At 33.3% G+C, this 21,722-nt stretch overlaps 2 protein-coding genes across 8 annotated transcripts in view; both read left to right on the forward strand.

Annotated features, from left to right (window-relative positions):
• LOC141451280 (uncharacterized) overlaps positions 1 to 14,286 on the forward strand; it is a 39,382-nt gene extending 25,096 nt beyond the window's left edge. For all 5 annotated transcript variants that reach the window (XM_074122545.1, XM_074122546.1, XM_074122548.1 and 2 more), the window contains 5 exons: positions 488 to 7,720; positions 7,882 to 7,938; positions 9,814 to 9,912; positions 11,784 to 11,838; positions 12,820 to 14,286. In XM_074122545.1, coding sequence (XP_073978646.1) covers positions 488 to 7,720; positions 7,882 to 7,938; positions 9,814 to 9,912; positions 11,784 to 11,838; positions 12,820 to 12,856 — 7,481 coding nt within the window. In that variant the 3' untranslated portion in view covers positions 12,857 to 14,286. The remainder of the gene's footprint in view (positions 1 to 487; positions 7,721 to 7,881; positions 7,939 to 9,813; positions 9,913 to 11,783; positions 11,839 to 12,819) is intronic.
• A 2,326-nt stretch (positions 14,287 to 16,612) lies between these two features.
• Nf-YB (nuclear factor Y-box B) lies at positions 16,613 to 21,685 on the forward strand. 3 transcript variants are annotated; one of them, XR_012456659.1, is made up of 9 exons: positions 16,613 to 16,765; positions 17,464 to 17,569; positions 18,592 to 18,702; positions 19,029 to 19,178; positions 19,291 to 19,484; positions 19,552 to 19,688; positions 19,765 to 19,860; positions 19,946 to 20,075; positions 20,892 to 21,685. XR_012456659.1 is itself a non-coding variant. In XM_074122558.1 (7 exons), the coding sequence occupies exons 3-6, from the start codon at positions 18,615 to 18,617 to the stop codon at positions 19,654 to 19,656; spliced, it is 537 nt and encodes a 178-aa protein (XP_073978659.1). In that variant the 5' UTR covers positions 16,613 to 16,765; positions 17,464 to 17,569; positions 18,592 to 18,614; the 3' UTR covers positions 19,657 to 19,688; positions 20,892 to 21,685. The 3 variants fall into 3 exon arrangements, 2 of the variants coding, with proteins under 2 accessions (XP_073978659.1, XP_073978660.1); XM_074122558.1 differs by lacking the exons at positions 19,765 to 19,860; positions 19,946 to 20,075; XM_074122559.1 differs by lacking the exons at positions 16,613 to 16,765; positions 19,765 to 19,860; positions 19,946 to 20,075 and adding an exon at positions 16,835 to 17,341.
• Positions 21,686 to 21,722: the final 37 nt, after the last annotated feature.

Here is a 21,722-nt window from a genome sequence, read left to right on the forward strand (position 1 = left end):
AATCGTTTTAGTGAATTTGTGAAGATAACAATGCTTTTCTTTTAGCTTTTAAGAAAGAAGAATAAATTGATAAATAATGTTAAAATAAATGTTACTTTATCATGACCAAATATGTAGATTATGGAAGTTTTTCTTCCAAGTCCATAACAACTGATTTTGCTTTAAGTATTTCTTGATCATAATTAAAATATGCTCCAGTTGTTATATAAGAATTTCCGTTTTATTTGAAACATGTGCATAAGTGGATGGGGCTAGCGTAGATTAGAAGGTAAAATGAGAATATTTAACCCAGGCGTAATTTTAGTGATTAACAGCACTTGACTCCAATGATTATCCAAGTAAAGTAATTATTGATTCTTTTCTTAACGATATACCTGCTTATAATTGCTTATTAACAAATTATTGTTATTAATTTGTATATGTATGAATTTTATTTACTAACATCGGTCTTTGTGTATTTGTCTGTGTGTGCTTGCGAAACTAATAGAAGGCAGCCATACACTGGAGCCAGAAGAACATGGAGAAACTGCCCCGATTCCATCGCCTAGAACGCCTATTAAACCATTACCTAGAGAAATTTCCAAAGAAATTCCAACTCCACCCTCCCATAAACAAAAACAAGAAACCCATGTTGAAGATTCACAAAAATTTGCCTCAAAGAAAATGTTCTGGGAACAAATGTCCACCGGAAGTATTGACGAAACTGTGCTCAAAAAAGAACAGGAACCGCCAATACCTAAACCTAGAATGAGCATACCAACAAGTAGTGTATTAGCTGAGATAAGTAAAGAAATTAGCTATTCAGATGCTTCCAGAGAACTGGAAGTTTCAGACATAGAAGATGCTGAAAGTTTGAAACTCAAAGGTGCCATAACTACAGCCGATGTAGCTCATGGTTTTACCAAGGAAAGGACTCTTAGCCAAGACGGTGATACAAATTCCGAAGTAGAATATATAGCGACCCATGAACTAGAAGATTTAAGCTACGACAATCCTGCCTTTAGCCAAGAAGAAGGTGAAGGTCTGAGTGAGATTGCTGTCTTACCACGTACGAAGAAGCTTGTCTACGAGCGATCTGCATCCCTTCCGTGCGATAGTTCGCTCGATATAAGTTCAGACAATGTACGTGTTAAGAAAAGAATATTCGAAGCTCAAATAAAAAAAGAAATGGTTGTAGAACAATTAATGGCTCAATTGGAAGAAGAATCGTCCCCAGAACATAAATCTATTGGGCAAAAAGATGATCTCCCGGCTACCGACACACAAGCAATGGTTTCTAGACAGATTCATAGTGATATCTTTAGTAAAGAATTAGACGAGCAAATAGAAAGTCTTATTCCAGAAAGTAAAGACATTTATCAAGATAAAACCGTCGACAAACAGGAACTCTCAAGAAAAATATCTTCTGAGTTAAGTCAAGAAAGTTCTCAACCTTTAGAAGAGAAATCAGAAGAAGTTAGCTCAGAATCACAAAGTATATATGATCCAAATTTGAGTAGTAGTGTAGCTGAAGCTCTTCAATATAAAAACGATGTAATTTCAAAACCTTCAGATTCATTAGAAGTTCACGTTGATAAAAGTGAAATAGAGGATACTGAAAAAGTTAAAGAAATAGAGGAAGATTTAAGAGAAATGGATCAAAAAGAAGATAGTGTTCTTCAAATGCCAGAAGAATTTGACAAAGTTAAAGTTAGTTCAATAACATCTAGTCAAGGCGAAAGTGAAGATACTTTTTCAGAATCGGATGTGACTCCAGAAGATGCTAGATTTAGAGAACAACAAGACATTCAAGTCTATGGACCAACAGAAAAAGAGATGAAGTTAATGCCAGAGAAAGAAGATGAACAGAAAAAACAGCGAAATGTATATACACCCGAAGAACACATACCTGACACTGTTTGGGAAGTACCTGTGCAAGAAGAAATTTACTCACTGCAAGAGGTAACAGTTCAACAATTACCGATTGGAAGCAGCATATCATTGGATGAGTCAGAAATAACAGAAAAAATTAGGAAAGAATCAATCACAGAAAGTGAAGCTAGAGAAATAGCTGAAATAATAGTAGAAGATATTGAAACTAAGTTAATTGAATTACCAACGGAAGAAGAGGTAACAGAAGTTTGGGAAACAGAAGCTGCTGATAAACAAGGACAAATAACAAAAAAGATTCATGACGCGGCAGAACTTGACACAAATAAGAAAAGTGACACAGTCTTAAGATATATTCGAACAGACACTACTACTTCCAGTATGGAAATAACTGATGAGGATCTGAGAAGTAGTGGAGTTGATACAGATGTTTCACCTCTCGAAAGCCAAGCAGGATGTGTTTATCCAATGAGCGTTCGCAGTGGTGAAGAAAGTTCGGATGATGTTGATAATCAAGAATTGGAACATGATCTAGTTGGTAAGGAAGACTTGGACAAAACTTTAGCTGAAGTACGACAGTCACTGGAAGCAGTCAAAGAAGAATTGATAGAAGAGAAGAAAAAGAAAAAGGACAGCATTACCAAAGAATCACCTTCAGAATTTGAATTTAAAGTTTTATCTTTAGAAAAGACATTCAGCGAATCAATCCAAGAATGTCACCATGAAGAAGTATCATCTTCAGCTTCGACAAAAAAAAAAGTTGACCAACAAGAAACTAAAGTAAAGAAAGAAGACTTTTCAACTTCTAAGGCAACAGAAACGACTAAAACTGATGAAAAAATAACCCAAGAGTTTAGCATTAAAGAAGAAGCAGTAAGCGAATCTTTAAAACATGATTTAAAATCAAGGCAGGAATTTTCAACGGAAAAATCTATGAGCGAAGAAAGTCAAACAGTTTCACAAAGTGAATCTATCACACTTAGTTCTAAATTATCAACTTCTCAAGAGGAGAAATCAGAAGAGAAGATTAAGCACACAACACTGGAGAAATCAGAATATGAGACAAAAGAATTCACTAAAGAAAAAAGTGAGAGCTTACGCGATGAAGTAGTGTTGAAAGATACGAGTATAATACTGACTGAGAAAACAAATGAAATGTCAGAAGCTACGCTGCAAAGTGACGTTCAAGAGGGTCATGAGATTTCAGAAACTTTGATATCAGAAATAATAGAAGAGGATAGTAGAACCATCGAAACAGTTGAATCCCAAGAAGTTGAAATTGAGAGAGGAGATGACAGGAAATCTCCTACCCAAGATGATGTTACTTCCGCTTCAGATTCTTCAGAAAAACTGGGAGGATCAGACAGTGCCCCAACTTTTGATAAACCAAATATCATAATAAGAAAACATAAAAAATCGAGTGTAACAATTAGGCCGGCTGATCCAAAATCAGATTACGAACTCTATTCTAGTTCTGGTGAAAGCCACTACCATTCGTTTGAACAAACTTCAGAAAGCGCAAGAACTCCTGGTAGCCGACCTTTGTCTTCAGACATAGAAGGTCTTGTGCCTAATCTGGCTGGTGTAACAGGATCTTCCGAATATGAATCGGCTATTTCGGGTCAGTCTACTACGATGACATCCAAAGATTTTCATACAGCCGTGTCCTCATTAAGTTCACGTGATTCTATGAAATCATTAGATTCAGAAAGTTCTGGAAATCTTGCGAGTGTTGAAGTATCAAGTGAAGCATCTGAAACATTGGTACCGTCTGCTATGGAATTAGAAAAAGATATGGAACCTACTGGCGCTGTTGAACCTGTGGATAAGCCAGTGATAACGAAAAGTGAGTTGAGGCCAAAGGCTCAGAGTTTTTCAGAGTCTAATGACCAGTCTGTGAGTTTTGACATTTCAGCAGAAGAAATATCAGAAGACGAAGATGCCCAAATTGAACAGGGATCTGTTGACATATCGCAGCGAATGAAGAGGTCACTTGAGATGACTTTCCAACCAGAGCCAAGGCCTATTTCTGAAGAGATTTTTCCTACCGTTCCTCAAGAAGAAAAGTATGCTTCAAGCTTGGATGATATGACTAGCTTGGTTAGTTCTTCAGATACAGGTGATGTAAGAACTGTTATAGAAGTTTCTAGAACCGAATCAGATAGAATGGATGGTTCAGCGACGTCCGAACAATTAAGTCTTACAGTTTCTGGAACGTCTGAACTGCTTAGTCTTACAGATCTTAAAGATATTGACGAAACCACCGTTATAAATAAAGTAGAAACGACAGCCACACAATCTCCATCAATACTTCAGCAAAGCACTATAGAATCTGTGACAATAACTACATCATCCGTGCTTGAACAAGGAATTCAGAGTGTCTGCACACAAGTGACCTCTAAGGTTAGTAGTTTATCTCACAGCAACGGACCTACTCAAGTCGAGTATAATGCAGAATATGATGAAGGCGAACCAGAAGTAAAGAAGAAAGGACACAGGCGCAATGGGAGTACGAGTTTTAGACCTTCCATGGTGCCAGTTTTCTATGGAAAAGATTTAGAAAAGAAAAAATCTGAAGAAATTTCTGAAGATTCTGCAGAAAGTGATAAATATACAGAATCCTTAACTCTTAAAGAAGGAAGCCAGGAAGAAAAGAAAGATATAGATGAAGCAGAACGATTAGAGGATGAATTCTATCAAACAGAAGCCGACCAAGGGCTTCATCGAGATATTAGAGAGGGTCGAGTCATACTTGAAGATACATACGGCTTAGAAGAGTTGAAAGATTTAGATTTTGCTGGAAAAGTGAGCAAATCTCGACTTTCCTCGGCTGCTTTTTCAGATGATCATGCAGATTCAGAATTAGCTGAACTTCTCAAACAGTGCTCAACTGAAGTACCAAGTGAAGATCCAATTGAAAGGCCGAAAACTCCAGAACCAGTCGAAGAATGTGAAATTAAAGATGACACTCCAGAGTTTTCTTCAGAAGCTCAAGCTAGTGTCACTGAACTAGAAATGGAATATTCTGGAGCTTTTAGCAGAACGTCTGAATATGAAGCACACATAAGTCCAATAAGAGAAAAAGAATTGCTTCCTCAAGATTTGTGGGAACAATCTGGGATGGAACAGGAAGAAGAATTGGCCGAAGCGGAAGCCGCTTTCCATACAGTGTCTTCTCAAATGTTATCTTCCTTCCCACAATCTCTGCTAGAAGAGCCTATTGCGGAAAAACATGAACTAGAAACACAAGAAAGTGGACTGAAAGAAGAATCTGGGGATAGATCGAAACTTGGTTCTTCCCCAGTACCTGACATAACGGTTACGCAACATATGGTGCCACAAGAAGATAGTTTTGAATATCCGGACGATATGGAAGCTGTTGAAAAACCAGAGACAATAATATCGGTATCGAGTAAAGCATCTTCAGAATGCGATACTGATCAAGGCCAAGAGTACGTATTAGATGGTTATGGAGTGAGCTCTAGCAGCGAACAGTTTCGAACTCAGATTGCTCCATGCACTCAAGAAAAAAAAGAGGAAGAAAAAGATGACGTCAAAGAGCACGATTCCAACAGCGAATCACCCACAAGTGATTCGTTCGAATTATTAGAAAAACCTGATATCGCAGATGAATTTGTTATAATAGAAGAGGTGGGACGTGAAGCGCAAGAGCAAGACAGCGAAGGTAAAGGACTAAAAATAGGAATTCGTCGTGTTACACCTCGGTCCCACACTGCACCACAGAAAGAAGAAATAATTTCCCCTCCTAGTACAGCCACAAAAATGACTAAATTGAAATATTTCGGAAGTGGAGGCGCAGAAGAAGAAATTCCTTTTGATTTCGAATCAGGAAGTCCTTCTAAAGCGGAGGAGAAAACTGAGGAATCATCCCAAGAAGGATCGCCACCTTCAGCAGAAGAGCAAGATGATTTCAAACCAGAAGTCGAAGCTGGTAAAAAATGGATAGAAATGCAATTCCAAGGAGAACCTGTTGCTCAGATCTATGGTTATGAAATTGAATATGAACGAGGAGGCCCTTTGGAAGATATAAAAGAAGAAGATATAAATGATTTAGAAAGCAGTAGCAAAATTGGAAGCATGGGAAGTCAAGTTAGTCATTCAATAGGCAGCTTCGGGAGTGTCAAGGAATCATTAAGTAGCACTCCGGATTATGATGTACTGGCTGGAAGAAGATTCTTTACAAGATCAGGAGAGCATGATGATGTATCAATGAGTTCACTCCAAGAATTCGAAAGATTAGAAAGTTTAATTGCTCTTGAATCTGCAAAGCATAGATCTTTAGGATCTCAAGATTCTTTAACAAGTTCCAGCAATAGCAGAAAACATGGAAGTAGAAGTGGAGGAGATGACATATCATTGGCCTCATTAAAAGAATTTGAAGGTTTAGAAAGTGCTTGTATCGCGGCCGAAAGAATAGAAAAGAAAGCCAAAGCAGAAGAGGAATCGTTACTGTCAGAAATTGAAGAAGGGCATGAAAGTCAAGCTTCTGAATCGGAGAGCTGTGTTACTGTATCAGTTGGAGCAATCAATAGAGGCGAATCTGACGAAGATGACTACGAAAAGAGAATGTTCGAGATAGATGAAATAATAAGGCAAGCTCAAACTAACGTAGAAAGTTTTATGGATGCAAAGAGTAAAGAATTACTTGACGAAGCTGCAAAGAGAGAATCCTTAGCACGAGCAGATTCATTAGAAGAAATATCAAGAGTTCCAGATTTAGATTTCGACCAGCCTCTTTACAGCGTTAGTTACAGCAGCGGCAAGAGCTACATCCAACAATGGGGAGACTTAGGAGAAGATTTATTGACGAGTACTGATTCACTTGAAATGAAGACTCAAATATCTAAAATTAGCGTTGATCCCTTCACCACTAGTGCTGATTCACTTGAAATGAAAATGAGTCAGGATGTGATGTCGGTGAGTACTGATTCAATTGAAGCATTACAAAAAATGAAGAAAAAAGACGTTATGACAGATTCTATCGAAGTTGGCGAAAAGAGTTCAATGATTACATCAACTGATTCTTTAGAAGGTAAAGTCACTCAAACGAATTCATTGGATGAAGAAGAACAACACATAGCAGGCACCCACGACCAAAGTAGTTCTAGTGGTAAAGATGGGGATTTAAGTTCTTCTGGTAGAGAAGATAGTGCCGCTGAAGGTGCCGTCGGTTTATTTACTAACAGAATGCCTCCACCCAGGGCTGAATTTCTTTTAGGCAGCACTGATTCGCTTGAGCCAACAAGTTCAACGGCTACACATGCTACATATCAATATGAAACTGATTCTGTAATGTCTTCCAGTTTTACTTCAGGAGATTCCACGACAATGGTCGATGATAACGATGAGGAAGCTGGTGCCAGGGCAGCCGTTTGGTTTGATGAAGGTAAACCCTATGTAACTGAAGTAATAGAACCTACTATTGGTGATGACGATTTTTCACATATGGTACACCGCACAGTTGAAATGCCACCAGAAATCCATAAGGTAACATTTAAAGGGAAAGACGCCGAACAAGCGTTGAAACAATACATTGAACGTTTTGATCCTGGCGAAGACATAAGCGAGACAAGGGAAGAGGATGATAAAGGTAACGTACATGTAAAACGCGTGATTCAGAGAAGAGTCATTATAAGACCGGAAGAGATGGGCGGAGATACAACCGATCTAACTGGTCCTGAACTTGAAAAGTACCTTAAATCCCTTACTGATTCCAAAATGGGTTCAGTATCTCCTCTTCTTGAATCAGTACAAATCAGTTCCTCTTCCACGGATTCCCAAACTACCACTAGCACCACTATCACCACAAAACAGTGGACTTCAAGCCAAGGTAGTTGTTGAAAATTAACCCAAAATTTGTTTGAATGAACTAATTTATATTATCATTTTTATTAATATGTTTTTTTAAGAACTGCCTATTATACTAACTTTAACTAACAACAGATCTAAAATTTAAAATTAAACATTACTTAAGAGATATTGTTTTTATAGGCGACACGATAAAAACAGAACAACAGACGAAAGAAACGCAAGAGAGTCGTCAACGAGGTTAATATCTCTTTTAGACCTTTACTGAACTGCATGAATAGAACAGGCTGATTAACATAGTTCTGAAGTAAAACTTCTTGCTAATAATAAAAAACAAAGTTATAAAAGAAATGTTTGAAAATATAATACTGAGCATGCTGAACGGAAATTTTAAAAAAAATTCTCTAAAATTGCAGTAAAGTAAAATCTATAGTAAAATATAGACACTTACATTTGACATTAATGAAAACATTTTCGACAATCTAATTCATTGGCTAAATTAATTCATTCCGGTGCATTATAAAAATATGCATGCGGGTTTATTTTAGTTTATTCTATTTCAGTTTTGTTCATAAAATTATTTTAAAACAAAAAGGTATTATTATTTAAAGTAAAAAAATTCAATTCGTTAGTTTAACCTACTTTTAATAAATAAATACTCTTTGCCAAGTTAAGTCAGTTGCGTGTTTTGTCTCTAGAATTGAAAGATCCTATTCACATTATTAAATGTGAAACTACCTAATCAATAATTTCCATTAACATATAACTTATTTGGGGTTTTGGATTATCACAGTTATTTCAGAAAAATATCGCCAATTTGATAACATGTTCTTACGAACTTATGGAATGTCTTTTAAAGCAAAAAACACATTTGGAATTTTTAATTAGACTAAATTCAAATAACTAAAATAAAAAAATAATATTAAATTCTTTTAAGCTCTTAAACACATGCGTTACAGGTGCTAAGTTCATATTAAAGGAGTTTTATATTTAGTAATCCTGCAACTCTTCCAAACTGTAAGAAGATATCTATTGAAAAGAAACAATTTTAGTCAGTCGTATGTTGAATTTTACATACTTTGTAGCTTCCATTATCCTTTGACAATTTGCAACAAATTTAAATTGTTTCTGATTTTATAAAAATATTTATCTCCTGTCGTGTATGACAAGCAGTTGATGTCAGCTCTTCGTAGTGGTGAAAGAATCTTTCTTCATAAAGAGTGTCTCCTTCCTTTGCTCTGGCATTTCTATTCCTCACATTCTGGAAAGTCTTCGTATGAAGCACCTGAACCTGCTATAGTGTGGTCAGAGCTTACAAAAGCATCTTCTCACAGTAAAGCTTCTTTATTTCCTTTAAGCATGAGTGTCAAAAATGGTTCACTCTTTTTCTTTTTTTAATGATTTAAGGCGCGTCAACATCTAAAGTTATTGGCGCCCAGAGCTTTTTTCTGTGCACTGCCGGCCTCCGGACAGTGTTCTTTTGTTACAGACATCACTGTGAGTGTACTGTAAGAAGCTTCTAGGAAGAGAAAATCTAAGGACCTCCGCGTGGGAATCCAATCCCTTCCCTTTCTTCACTCTTTGATGCATTAACGAGCTTGCTATAACGAATGGGTAGATTGATTACATTAACCGTTAAAGGCTAAATGACTGCCTCATTGGGGGCCCTACTAAATTTGCCGAGCAACTAACAAATTCATCATTATACTCTTTATCTTTTTTGGAGGCATTTGTAAAAAAAAATGATTCAACAGACATTCGGAAGAGTTGCAGTTTCATTATTACAGTGTAATTGTACATAGATTAATTACATATTATTCCATAAATATCATTGCCTTAATTAATTACCGTGTCTTTTGCACCAGCGTATAATTAAAATAACCCTAAACACTTATTAAAAAAAAAAAAAAAAAAAAAAAAAAAAAAAAAAAAAAAGATTTTTCCATCACACGATTTATGCAAACATAAGAAAAAAAAATAACAAACTATAAAATGAGGTAACGATGCATGGCTATAAAGTAATTTAGCTTTGCATACTAGTATGTATGAGGCAAGGATGAATGGAAGTATATTTTTGTGCTTTATCTGCTGTTGTTCGGTTAATAAACCACACAGGAAAGAGGCCGCCTCTAAAGTATGACATTAGCGTTGATGAAGATCCAGAATTTGATCCAAGAGAACACGACTGGAGATTTAATCTACAAACTCATTTAGGCAAGTTATAAATTTGACCCCAAAGAATTTTTCCTTAAAATTATTTTTTTTTTTGTATTGCCAGTTTCTGAAAGATTATTTGGTTTTCTTTATTCCCTTTTGTCGTAACTTAATTTTTGATTTAATTCTTAATTTTTATGTAGATCTATTTTCCTAATATTGATTCTAACTTTGATGTAGAACTATTTATCTAATGTTTTGAAACAGACAAGTAGATAACTTTTTAAACAGTACATTAACCAAAAATTATGTCATACCTATAATTTCCTTTTCGTAAAGGGAATCATTTTTCTTTTCTATTTTTTAAGAAAGAAAAAATCATACTTTTAAAAGAAACATATAATGGAATTGTCTTCTTTTTCTTTTTATTTCAACCTCTTCTAAATCAATATTATATTCATTATTAATTTTATGCACCTACAATTTAAATTTTCAAGAAATCACTAGTGATCTGCACCCTCTATTCAATGAAACCTTAAATATATTACTTGAAAAAGTGATTTCCATTGAGGTAAGAAAATGAATGCTTAGAGCATGATTTCATAATTGCTGGACTAGAGCATGGTAGTCATTAAACAAATTGAATAATTTAATGGAGTTATTTTCACAAATTAAAATTACACTAAAAAGACAGTTCTGTTTTAGAACTCGCATGTATTATTTAGTTACTTTTTTGTTTTTTGTCTTTTTCTTTTAAAAAAATGTTTTTTCTTCCTACATGTATAAGTTCTTTATTGTTATTTTGTTCTATGACTACTTAGGAATGAGAAAGTTATAAAATGAGTACCTACTTCACCCATCTAGCCGAGTAAACAATTAAAATTATGTATTTAAAAGTTAAATTTTATTGTAGAGAGTACTGAAATATTTAGTTGCCATTTCACAAACAAGTGTTCCGCATAATCTTTAGTAAAAAATGATTGTTTTAAGTTTATTTGAAATAAATTTTGTTCTGTGAATGTTTATAAAGAACATATTTCAAATAATGGAAAGCATCCTTTCTGTACTCTAAAATATTATGGAACATAAAAATTAATAGTAACGTAAGTCCTGCCATTATATTTTCTGTTTCTGGAAACCTTTCACAGCTCACTGACTGATATTTGGACACATAAGTGTTGCCATTAAAGAGAACTGTCCAGAGACTAGCGGTGCACTGAAAAGATTTCTACCGCCAATTATCACAGATTTTGAAGCGCCTAAATTAAAAAAAAAAATCAATATATTTCATTGGCCATATAAAAATCAGAAATTTTGCGCTTCAGTCTCCCTATAACCACTATAATGGTGTCAACACCATTTTTAAATTTTATATTTAAAAAAAAAATTCGTTGGTCTATATTATTCAAGTATTAGTAAATCTCAAGACTTTTTCTCTATTATAATCATATAGGTCGATACTTTTGATGTTATCTCTTTCTTATATTGTTTCAAAAAACATTTGTTGGATATAGAACTTGAAAACTCGTCTTTCTTTACTTGCCAAAAGGTTCAGCTCGGTCTTGTGCCCTCTTCAGTGGCTGATAAAATCGGAGGTTTGCTAAGTAAGTGAAAAACCTTTTTGACGCATTGAGAAAGAAGAATTTTTTAAGACCTGTACACCCAAAATGCAGATTTTAGAATCAGTTTTCGTATTGTTTTCTCTGATATAAAGGACTTTATTTTTTGGGAACAATTTTAATCGCATGCGTACTATCAATAATTTAATTTCACAAAGCCTAATTAAATTTCATTTTGTATTTGAATTCTGTGATTCAAATACTGCATTAAACAAGCAAACAAAAATCCCTTGACCTTTAGCTTGATGTTATTTGCATTTTGAATAACTTAGAATTCAACTTTCTGTTGACCATATTATTTAAATTTTACAGAAGGTGACGAAGAACAACAGGAGATGGCCAGTGGTTTCATTGAATCAAAATCTGGGTATGTAAATTATGCAACTTACGTGCTTTAAGCGTGTGAATATTACAGATTTTCTTCAAAAATAATCAATGATTCAATTTTAATCATTATTTTAATCTTATTTTAGTTTTTCAGTTAATTGTTTTAGTTTTCACTGAATTTTTATAGTTAGCAGTTTTTTTTTTAAACTTCTATAATGCTTAACTCTATTATGATATTTAATCTTTTATAAGAACCTAAGAAATGTCTTGATGAGACATTAATTCATTTATTTAGAATTAAGATACGAAAATCTTCTGCACTTTATCAGTATAAAATTATCAGGCCGTTTGAAAGAAAAATGAAACTATGCTACAGAAAATGTGGTTGGATCCGCAGTGCTGGATAGTATCGTTGTTAGGCAAATGACCACAGTTGTGCTCCTAAAGACTGAAGAAGTTTTGGAAAAAAACCAGTCTGTCTTTCTTGATTGTTCTCATAGTTGGTAACGAGCTTGCATCAGTAGTAGAGAGACACAGAGCTTCATTTCTTGAAGGATTTTGAGGACAGTAAAGTTGCAGCACAGAGACTTGTTACTAAAATGGATTATGTTTTGAATATAAATATTCCCCAGTATGTATTTATTAGCGAGAATGTATTAGATTAGGGAGTACAATTAAGACGGATGAAAGAGCTAATAATAATTATCAGAATGATAATAATAGTTGTAGAATTCATTGCTTTCTTCAGCTGCTACATCTTTCAACACCAAATGGATAAAGAAAAAATATTTGCTTTCTTTTTTTAAAGAACATCAAATGAGTTTCCAAGATATATTTAAGTACTAGTTTCTCAAAAAGCAATAAATCTTTAGAAATAAGAACAATAACAACAACAAAAAATAGGAATATAAGAATAAATCCTACTCTCTATTTCTAGTTTAAGAATAAACTCATTTTGTACTGACTTTCTTTCTTGAACACTTAAATGTTCATTAATATTGAATTTTGTCCTATGTTTTAGATCTGGCAAAGCTGGCAGTCAGCAAAAGAAAAAGTAAAATATTTATTAGCTCTCCTGTAGTACATTCATCAGTTCAAGTTATACAAATTTTACTATCACTACTAATGTTTTCGCCTATAACTTTGATTATAAATGAGAATTGATAATATATCAAAGAAATTATATTACAAAATTTAATAATCATTGGACCAGAAAATGAAAAAATCTCTTGCCAATTACAACAAATAAATTAATCATAAAAAGTACATTATTTGTGAAGTAAAAAGCAAAAACAAATTTAATAATTATTAATCACGATATTCTGTGTTATGATTAAATTATTGGTGTTATTAAAATGTCCGTTTATTAACACACCGTACTTCAAATAATCAATATAAATAAAAATAAGGTGTGCTAGTGATGGAATCAGGAATAATTTCCTTATTGAATTGATATTTGAAACAAACAACTAATACCTAATTATGAATTGTGTCCTTGCCTATAATCTGTTTATAGTGCCTATGTAAAATTATGCTACCATCACAACTGAGATAAGAAGTAATTTCTAAGAAATTATTAAAAATAAAGAGATTAATCATATATTTGCAAAATTATATTATTAAAATTTAATCTGAAAAAAAGAAATGAACGACTTGGATATGCTCATAAATATAGTGTTTTATTAGTTATTAAAACAAAAGATTTGTAATTTGTTATTTTTGTTTTGGAATCGTATGTGATAATACCAAAAAATAAAATAAAGGAATAAAAAATTAAATTGTATAAAACGTTAACTGTATAAGAAATAAATTATGAAATAAAACAATATTGAGAGGAACAGAAAGCTTTAATACAAAAAAAAAAAGGAGAAATAGTAAATTTGAAAAAGATTGCAATGTACTGATTATTTCTAACATGATTGTCCCCCCAGATGGTATTACCAGTTCGACAAAAAAAAACACATTTGTTGGAAATTAGATATTTTTATGAACAATAATTGCTAATTTTATAATAATAATAATAATAATATAAATATATGTAAAATGTATAATTGTTTGGTACGCTTCGGAAATTTTAGTGATGACAAGCTATAATCATTTGTACTATAAGTTGCTTTCCGCAAACTTCATTTCGAAATAGAAATTTATTTCAAATTGTTGAAATAATCATAATAATTTTTAATGAAATAAACAACATATGAAGTAATAAGATGGTAATTCTCTTGATATCTCTAAATTCATCTAATTGTAAGACAAATATAAATTACACTTAGACAGAATGTAAGCTTGTAAGTATTAGAAATTAATAAATATTTCTATTATAAGGTTTGTAAATCTTTATGTGCAAGGCCGACAAAAAAATTGTAAAAAATGATGGAATCATGTTCTAGTAACACTTTTACAAACAACAAAAATAACATACATTGTCAATATTTCTACCTACGGTATGTATAAATAATAAAAAATAAATTATTTCAATTTGAAACTATGTTCATGTTTTTTTTAATATGTGCTAAGAATTAGTTTCAATTTAATAAATTTAGGCTCATTATTATAACAGGAATTTTGTGGAACATCCCCGAACCTCTCCAAAAATTCATTTTCTTAAAAAATATTCAAACAAAAGCCGTGCAACTTTACCTAAGCTTACAAAGAAAAAAAAAGTTGAAAAAAGAAACCTGAACTTTCCGTCAATCTTCTTTAACTCGGATTTTAGCAGCTTATTTAATTTTTACTATTATTACTTGGGTAATAAAGCCGTACAAATTAGTGAAAAGGCAATCACTCGCTCCATCACAAGAGCTGATTGCATCAGGTAATTGTGTGGAATTTTTGGAAATTCGTCAATGACTGGCTCAGATGGAAAATCACAGCTTAAGAGTCCGAAAGTTGAACCGATGAAAAAGTTATTACTGCTGCTTGGAAATCTGCAATGATATCCTTTGTAATCTCTTGTAATATAAATGGCATATAACGATTTCTTCAAGGAAAAGCAAGTGTACTGTACTCTTATTGTGGGCGAATAGTCCTTCACCAGGATATAAAGGTAAAAGCTACCAGTGTAGTATAGAGAAATCCGGACTCCCAAATATAACTTCGACAAGCCGTTCAAAGTCTGTATTGGAGATCGGGAGGCTTGGAGACGTGGACCCCCAGTGTTGGGAGATTCAATGTGGTACACTGATGGCTCCAAGATGGAGGAGGGTGTGGGAGCGGGAGTGTACGGGGTGAAGCCGAAATGTAGCTTTTCGGTTAGCCTAGGGAAACTAGCTACAGTTTTTCAGGCTGAGCTAGCTGCAATTAGGTTCTGTGCTACCGAGATTGAAGGGCGAGGAATTATTAATTCTAAGGTCGTAATTTTCTCGGATAGTCAGGCTGCTCTACGGGCAATTAGTTCCTATCAGGTTAACTCAAAACTGGTTTGGGACTGTCTGGGTGCCCTGAAGGAAATTAGTGACCAAAATAAGGTCTTTCTGGTCTGGGTACCTGGTCATTCAGGACAAAAGGGTAACGAAGCGGCAGATTTATTGGCCCGGGAAGGCTCTGCGGGATACTTCGTTGGCCCGGAGCCCTGTTTTGGGGTTCCGAAGTGTGTTAAGACTGCGACCATTAACTTATGGGTGCAGAGTAGGTCTCAGGAGTGGTGGTTTGCCACCACTGGGCAGAGACAGGCGAAGGAGTTTATTAAAGGCTATTCGCCGAGGCTGACTGCAGAATTAATCCGTCAAGGCCGTGGGGCTATCAGGATGATTGTAGGCCTATTAACTGGCCACTGCAGACTCAGAAAACACATGCATCGCATGGGCCTGGCAGATGATAGCCTTTGTAGGTTCTGTCAGGAAGAGGAGGAAACGGCACTACACGTGTTGTGTCAGTGTGAGGGGCTCGTGTGGCTAAGGATGTTACTTCTCGGGGAGGAAAAACCAAGGCCTGTGAGTTTTACCCAAAAGTCACTCACCAGCATTAAGAGTCTAATTAAAAGGACAGGTCTGGAGGGTGAGCTTTAAAGTTAGGGGAGCCACAATAGACCCAAAAAGGTCGCAGTGGCGTAGGCCCTGAGGCCGCCCTTGTCTAATCTAATCTAATAGAGAAATCCGTACAGAGATCTAGCTACGGTCCAGCTCAGAATGCTGCTATAAGTTTTGCAATCAACCAGTAATAGATTATAGTTCTTTTCAGTTTCACTCGATCAAGCACTTGGTTTAAAATAAATAATTTAGTTTTTTATTTAGCAACCCTCAGCATAGAGTTACATATGTACATATGTAAGCCTTTAATAAGTTGATTGGTTCAAACTCTTTGTTTCGAAATGACTCTGGATCTGGGATTGTCAAAAAAAAAAAAAAAAAAAAAAACAGTCCAATTAGATTTGCAAGCGCAGTTTTCTACGTGTTGCTCAATTAGTTCGAATAATGTCTTCTTCAAAGCTGATCCAAAGGACTAAATTCAAGAAGTACTACCTAAACACAGATGACATTTTTTTAAATAGTTGTCTGATCATTGGCAACTAGTCAATGTAAAATTGTAAAACAAATGCCACAAATGGTGAAAAGATGAGTCCAACTTCGATGCATATCCATGATCAGATTGGTTGAATAAAAGGCCGAGTAGACATTTATCTCGCAACCCTCAACTTGGTTTTTCCAATGATTGATGCGAAGGGCGAACCATTTAATTCAGTACAATGGTAGTAAAATTAGTTATATTTAAATATTTTGGCATATTTGTCGTGAAAAATATTTAAAAAAGACGAGTTTTTCTTTCTTTACAAAGACTTAAATATAGTATCGATACTTGAAGAAGAGCTTGAACTACAATTCACACTAACACACAGTCATATTATAAAAAGTGGGTTATTCATCTTTATTTACTTTAAGCAAGAGCGTGGTGAGGTTATAAATGCAGTTTGTGGTTAACCTTTGCATTAATCAGTTTCAGCTGACGTTAATTTTTTCGAATAAAATCAGGTAAACTAGTTCTTTAGTCTTTTTTTTGACGCCCCGCAATTGTCACTTTATATAGGCATTCCGCTACCAACAAAAATGTCAATTAAATATGCAAAGTGTTTTACTTTAGAGAGTGTCATCTGGTTGGGTGTTAAAATTTCATTATATCGAAATGATTATTCATATTCCACACACAAAAAAAGCAACATTATAATCTCAAATACTTTGAGATTTAGCAGGGATGGAAAGACAGCAAACTAGACCGTGAAAATTCCCGATTTCTGAATTATCTGATTGAAAGTTGAATTATTTAATTAGTTGATAGACAACTTAATCTTGTAATAGATAAGTGGATTCATAGTATTAGTTAATAATACAGTATACTAGAATGACATGATTATATTCTTCAATTCCTCTGATTGCATTTTAATCAAGATTGGTTTATAAGTTCCATACTGATTAAAAGAATAATACAGTTTGGACTAAATCTTTTAAATGGAATACGATACATATGTACATTCCAAAAGTACAAGTAATGAATAAAACAATGAACAATTTAATTGCCAGGATGGAAAATTTGAAGATAATCCAAATAATGTAATCAACAATTCGTATTTAGTATCAGTGTCATTTTTTTTTTTTTTTTTTTTTTAGAATAAAAGTAATGTTTGTTATATAACGTCTGTTTCTTATACCAAATACTGTTTTTTGTTTTACAGTGAATAATAACCTAATTCAAGATTGAAAAAGTAATAGTTGAACTTTTTTTTTGGAACCTCTTACAATTGATTGAAGTTCTAAGATATCTGAATATACATTGCCAAGGTAATTGATTATTTATTTTAATTTCTAGATATAATTTTGCGTAAATCATGTAATATAATCAAAATATTCTAAAATATTTAATATTTATTGTAAATATGAATACATTTTTCCATATTGTAATAGTTCGAATAGTTGTACATTTCTAACACAAATACTCACCAAAACTACTTGTATCAAATTACTACGTGTGCCAAAGATACCTGAACCCGAAAATAGAATGTCAAATATAACAAACAAATTGTCATTGGATGGGTTTGTTTAGTATAAGTGATACATCAGAATCAGTTTTCCAGTATACCTTTAATTGGCTTTATGCTTGGCGCAATTGTTCATTGTACCTCAAATCCCAAAAGAGATAGGTGAAATTGATTTGGGAAACATGGTTGATAAAATAATCATGACAAAGATCCCAATATAATGTGGAAAAGGACCACTGTTTCAGAAGTTATATACGAAGGACATGAATGTGGCGAATATTTCGGGTAATAATGTTCTACAAAATAATGCTAATGTGTAAAGGATGTGCAGTTACTGCTTTATTAATCAAGGATTGGCTCAGTATGAGGTCTACGTAGATCAGCCAATAAACAATTGCCTCGAATTGCTTTTGTAGGATAAAAGTAAAATCCCACCAATGAGGAAGAAAAGATTTATAACCTGCCTAATTTGGCTAATTTTTTAAATTTTTTTACAGATTAGTTTCCATCAAATGAGGTACAATGAGCTTTATGTGCATTACAGTGTGAAGCATACAATTTTCAGCTTTATAAGGCCTAATATTTTTTTGTTTTCCATTTATGTACTTCAATAATTTTATTTTACTTTGAAATTAATGTATTTCCAATCTATTTGGTTTTTCCATTGAAAACCAAGAATTCCGATTTATATATTGTTTTAAGAAAACGACCCTCGTGCAAATCTGAGGGCAGACACAATTTTTTTCTTTCTTTTAATACATTTTTTTACAGAAGAAATTCTGATTTTACATTTACATTTTTTCTTTACGTAGACTTAATTTTCAGTTGTATATTTGCTTCACATTACAATGGATAACGCCGAAAGTGGAGATGAATTGGGAACATCTTTTCTTCATAGTGATGCCCAGTCATTTCTTGTACATGAAGACATGGATGGTTAGTGATAGTTATTTATTTTTTTGAAATTAATTTGGTATTTCAACTTGAAAGCCTCACATTAATGTAATGAGCGTTTTCAGTGTATGTGCATTAACAATTCATTAAAATTAAAGGCTGTTTTCGTACACCTCATGATTTTAATTTTCTATGTATCTTGTTTTATAGAACCATATTAAGCGGAAGGAATAACTTATCCGCGTAAATGGTTTCTAGCGAATTCGGAACTCATAATTCTTTAGGATAGATAAAAGAAAAAAATATTGCAGAAGTGGTGAAAAACGGATTGCACTACATATTTTTGAATACCTATTTTAAATTTCCAGAAGAACTAGAATTGACGGCAGAAAACACAGATGATTCCAGTCATGATGCTGATAAAATGAGCCTTGTATTACGTGAACAAGATAGATTCTTACCAATAGCTAACGTAGCGAAAATTATGAAGAAAGCTATTCCCGAGAGTGGCAAGGCAAGTTATAAATAAAGACGTATATCCCATTCTGCGTTTTAATATTGTGGCAAATGTATGAATTAGTAAACTGTTCTTACATCATTTTTTTTTTTTTTTTTATTTCAAGCAGATAGCAAAAGATGCTAGGGAATGTGTTCAAGAATGTGTCTCAGAGTTCATAAGTTTTATAACAAGTGAAGCCAGTGATAGATGTCATATGGAGAAAAGGAAAACAATAAACGGAGAAGATATATTATTTGCCATGACAACTTTAGGATTTGATAATTACGTTGAACCTTTAAAGTTATACTTACTAAAATACAGAGAGGTAGGCATTTTAAATTTTGTTTAAAAAAAAAATTGTACCTCTTTTATCAAAGGTCCTATTTTTTTAGGCTACAAAAGGTGTGAAGCCTTTAGCAGCAAGCGAAATATATGAAGACAGCAATGATGAAGTTTTTAGTAAATTAAATATAAGTGTTCTAAACAAGCTTCCATAATTTTTTGCTACTTAACCAGCTCGTCAATTGAGGTAATGTAAAATTGCTTGTTGAAAATGTGATTAGGTCCGCAGTGCTAGATAATATCTTCGATTTTTTCCGTCATAGTGTAGATATTTCGACTTCACATTCTTTACCCTCTCTTAATAAACTTGCTGACTGAGTGAGGGAGGTTACCTGGAATGTATGAGTTATTCTTTGTGTGTATGTATTATTTTTACAAAATGTTTTATGATTCATTAAAATTTTGAATAACACATTTAACATGTTACCTTCCTCTCTGATTCAGCAAGTGTTGTGCGAGACAGTAACGTAAGTGAAGTCGATATCTCTGCACTAAACTGAATAATCTATCTCTGGTAGATGGATGAAAGACCGAAACCGGTCAAGGGCACAAGAACTGACGGATAAAATCAAAGGTAAAATACTTATTGATTTTTTTTTCTTAATTATAGGATCGAAAGGGTACTAAGTTTCCAAGATTCCGTTGGAATAAGCAAAAGTAATGTTACAAAAGTGAATGTTTGAAGTTCTTGACAATGTTAGAGAACTTGTCATCGGTTTTTTCAACTTACTGTGGTTTGGGGTAACCGTACCATTTTGAGATATTTTCATAAAGTAAAAATGTAATCGCCATTTCAAGTAAGTCAGAATAGTGATTGTAAGAAAAGGGATTAGCTATGCGGTTAGCGTATTGGAACCTCTATTGGAGATCTCGGGTACGAATCCAGCTGCCGACCCTTAGATTTTCTTTTTCTAGGAGCTTCTTACAGCTCTTTATAAGTTCTTTATAACAAGATAACCCTGTCTGAAGGCCGGCAGTGACTTGTGTTTTGAGTCAATTATGAGGAAAGGGTTCAATGTATATGTTTTAATGCACATGATTCCCATGAGGCGTTCCCGTGATGGATAATGTTTTCTTTTAAGAAGGAACTTATGTTATTCAAATGCCGGCACTGCGCTAAAGAAACGCTCTAGGCGCCAGTGACCTAAATTTTGATGCTCCTTCAATTTTTACTTTTTCTTAAAATGAAAGGTAAAAGTAGATATATTACCCATCTGGGTAATTACAAATCAGATTGTAAAAACACTTTTTGAGAGTGTGTTTGTATTTGTGTGGTGCAGGGTATTCAAAAACGAAAAATCGCTTTGTACCAGAGTGCAATCTTATGTTGAAAAATTTATTAGTTTATTTCACTGTTTAATTATTTTAATTTCAGTTTTTAATTTTGCAGGTTATTTTGTATTTTCGTCGTAAGAACAATCAGCATGAATGTTCCGTGTTATAGTTGCACCGAGAGCTGTTGGTTTCATTAATTACTTTTATTTAATTAGAAAAATTAATAATTTTTATTATTTTTTGGATGCAACTGTAAACATTAATGGGTTTCATTTTTTGTTTCGTTTATTTATTTTTATGATTTGTATGATTACTTTTTCTTTTTTTACTAATTCACTTTGTTAATACTATTTAAAAATATTTTACTTAACTGTTGTATTAACAGTTCGTTATTGTTGAAGAGAATATTTGGTGGATTGTGAAAATGTATTTCTTTTGTAACTTCAGTAATTTTAGAAATCTTTGCTTTTATTATTGTACCTTTCCTGATTAAGTGTATGTAAAAACTTAATGGTTTTTGGTTATCGTTCGATTGTTTCGTTGGTTTATCTGCCTTAGCTCGCTTCTTTTCTTAGTTCTGTCCGAACAGAAAACTTCTATGATAAAAATCCGAAACTGGTCAGAAATAAAAAACGAACAATGCTACGTCAGATAGAATTTTGAATGTTATCGAGAACTAAAAACCCAATTACTTTAATTGATCATGTACAAAAGTTATTGGATACCTAGTTCCAGTCTTGCATCATACTTTTTTTTCTAATCTTTCTTTATAATGTAAACTCTTTTTTGTAACAGCAAGATTAAGACTTCTATTTAAAAAATTTGTATTATAAATTTTAATAAATGTAATTATGTATTGCTTTAAGATATACTTAAAATATATATGTAAAATATATATGTAATACTTCACAGCATTAAACAAATTATTTAAATTAAAATAAGAATT

Source organism: Rhodnius prolixus, unplaced genomic scaffold (assembly GCF_049639745.1).
Source record: "Rhodnius prolixus isolate KJV_2025 unplaced genomic scaffold, Rpr scaffold_8, whole genome shotgun sequence".
NCBI lineage: Eukaryota > Metazoa > Arthropoda > Insecta > Hemiptera > Reduviidae > Rhodnius > Rhodnius prolixus.

Bases quoted from the DNA above. Each gene is read 5' to 3' on its own strand.
- Nf-YB (XM_074122558.1), top strand. From the start codon at position 18,615: ATGGATAACGCCGAAAGTGGAGATGAATTGGGAACATCTTTTCTTCAT. The intron at 19,179-19,290 runs GTTATAAATAAA...TCAAGCAGATAG, and splicing joins TCCCGAGAGTGGCAAGGCAA to CAAAAGATGCTAGGGAATGT. The intron at 19,485-19,551 runs GTAGGCATTTTA...CTATTTTTTTAG, and splicing joins ACTTACTAAAATACAGAGAG to GCTACAAAAGGTGTGAAGCC.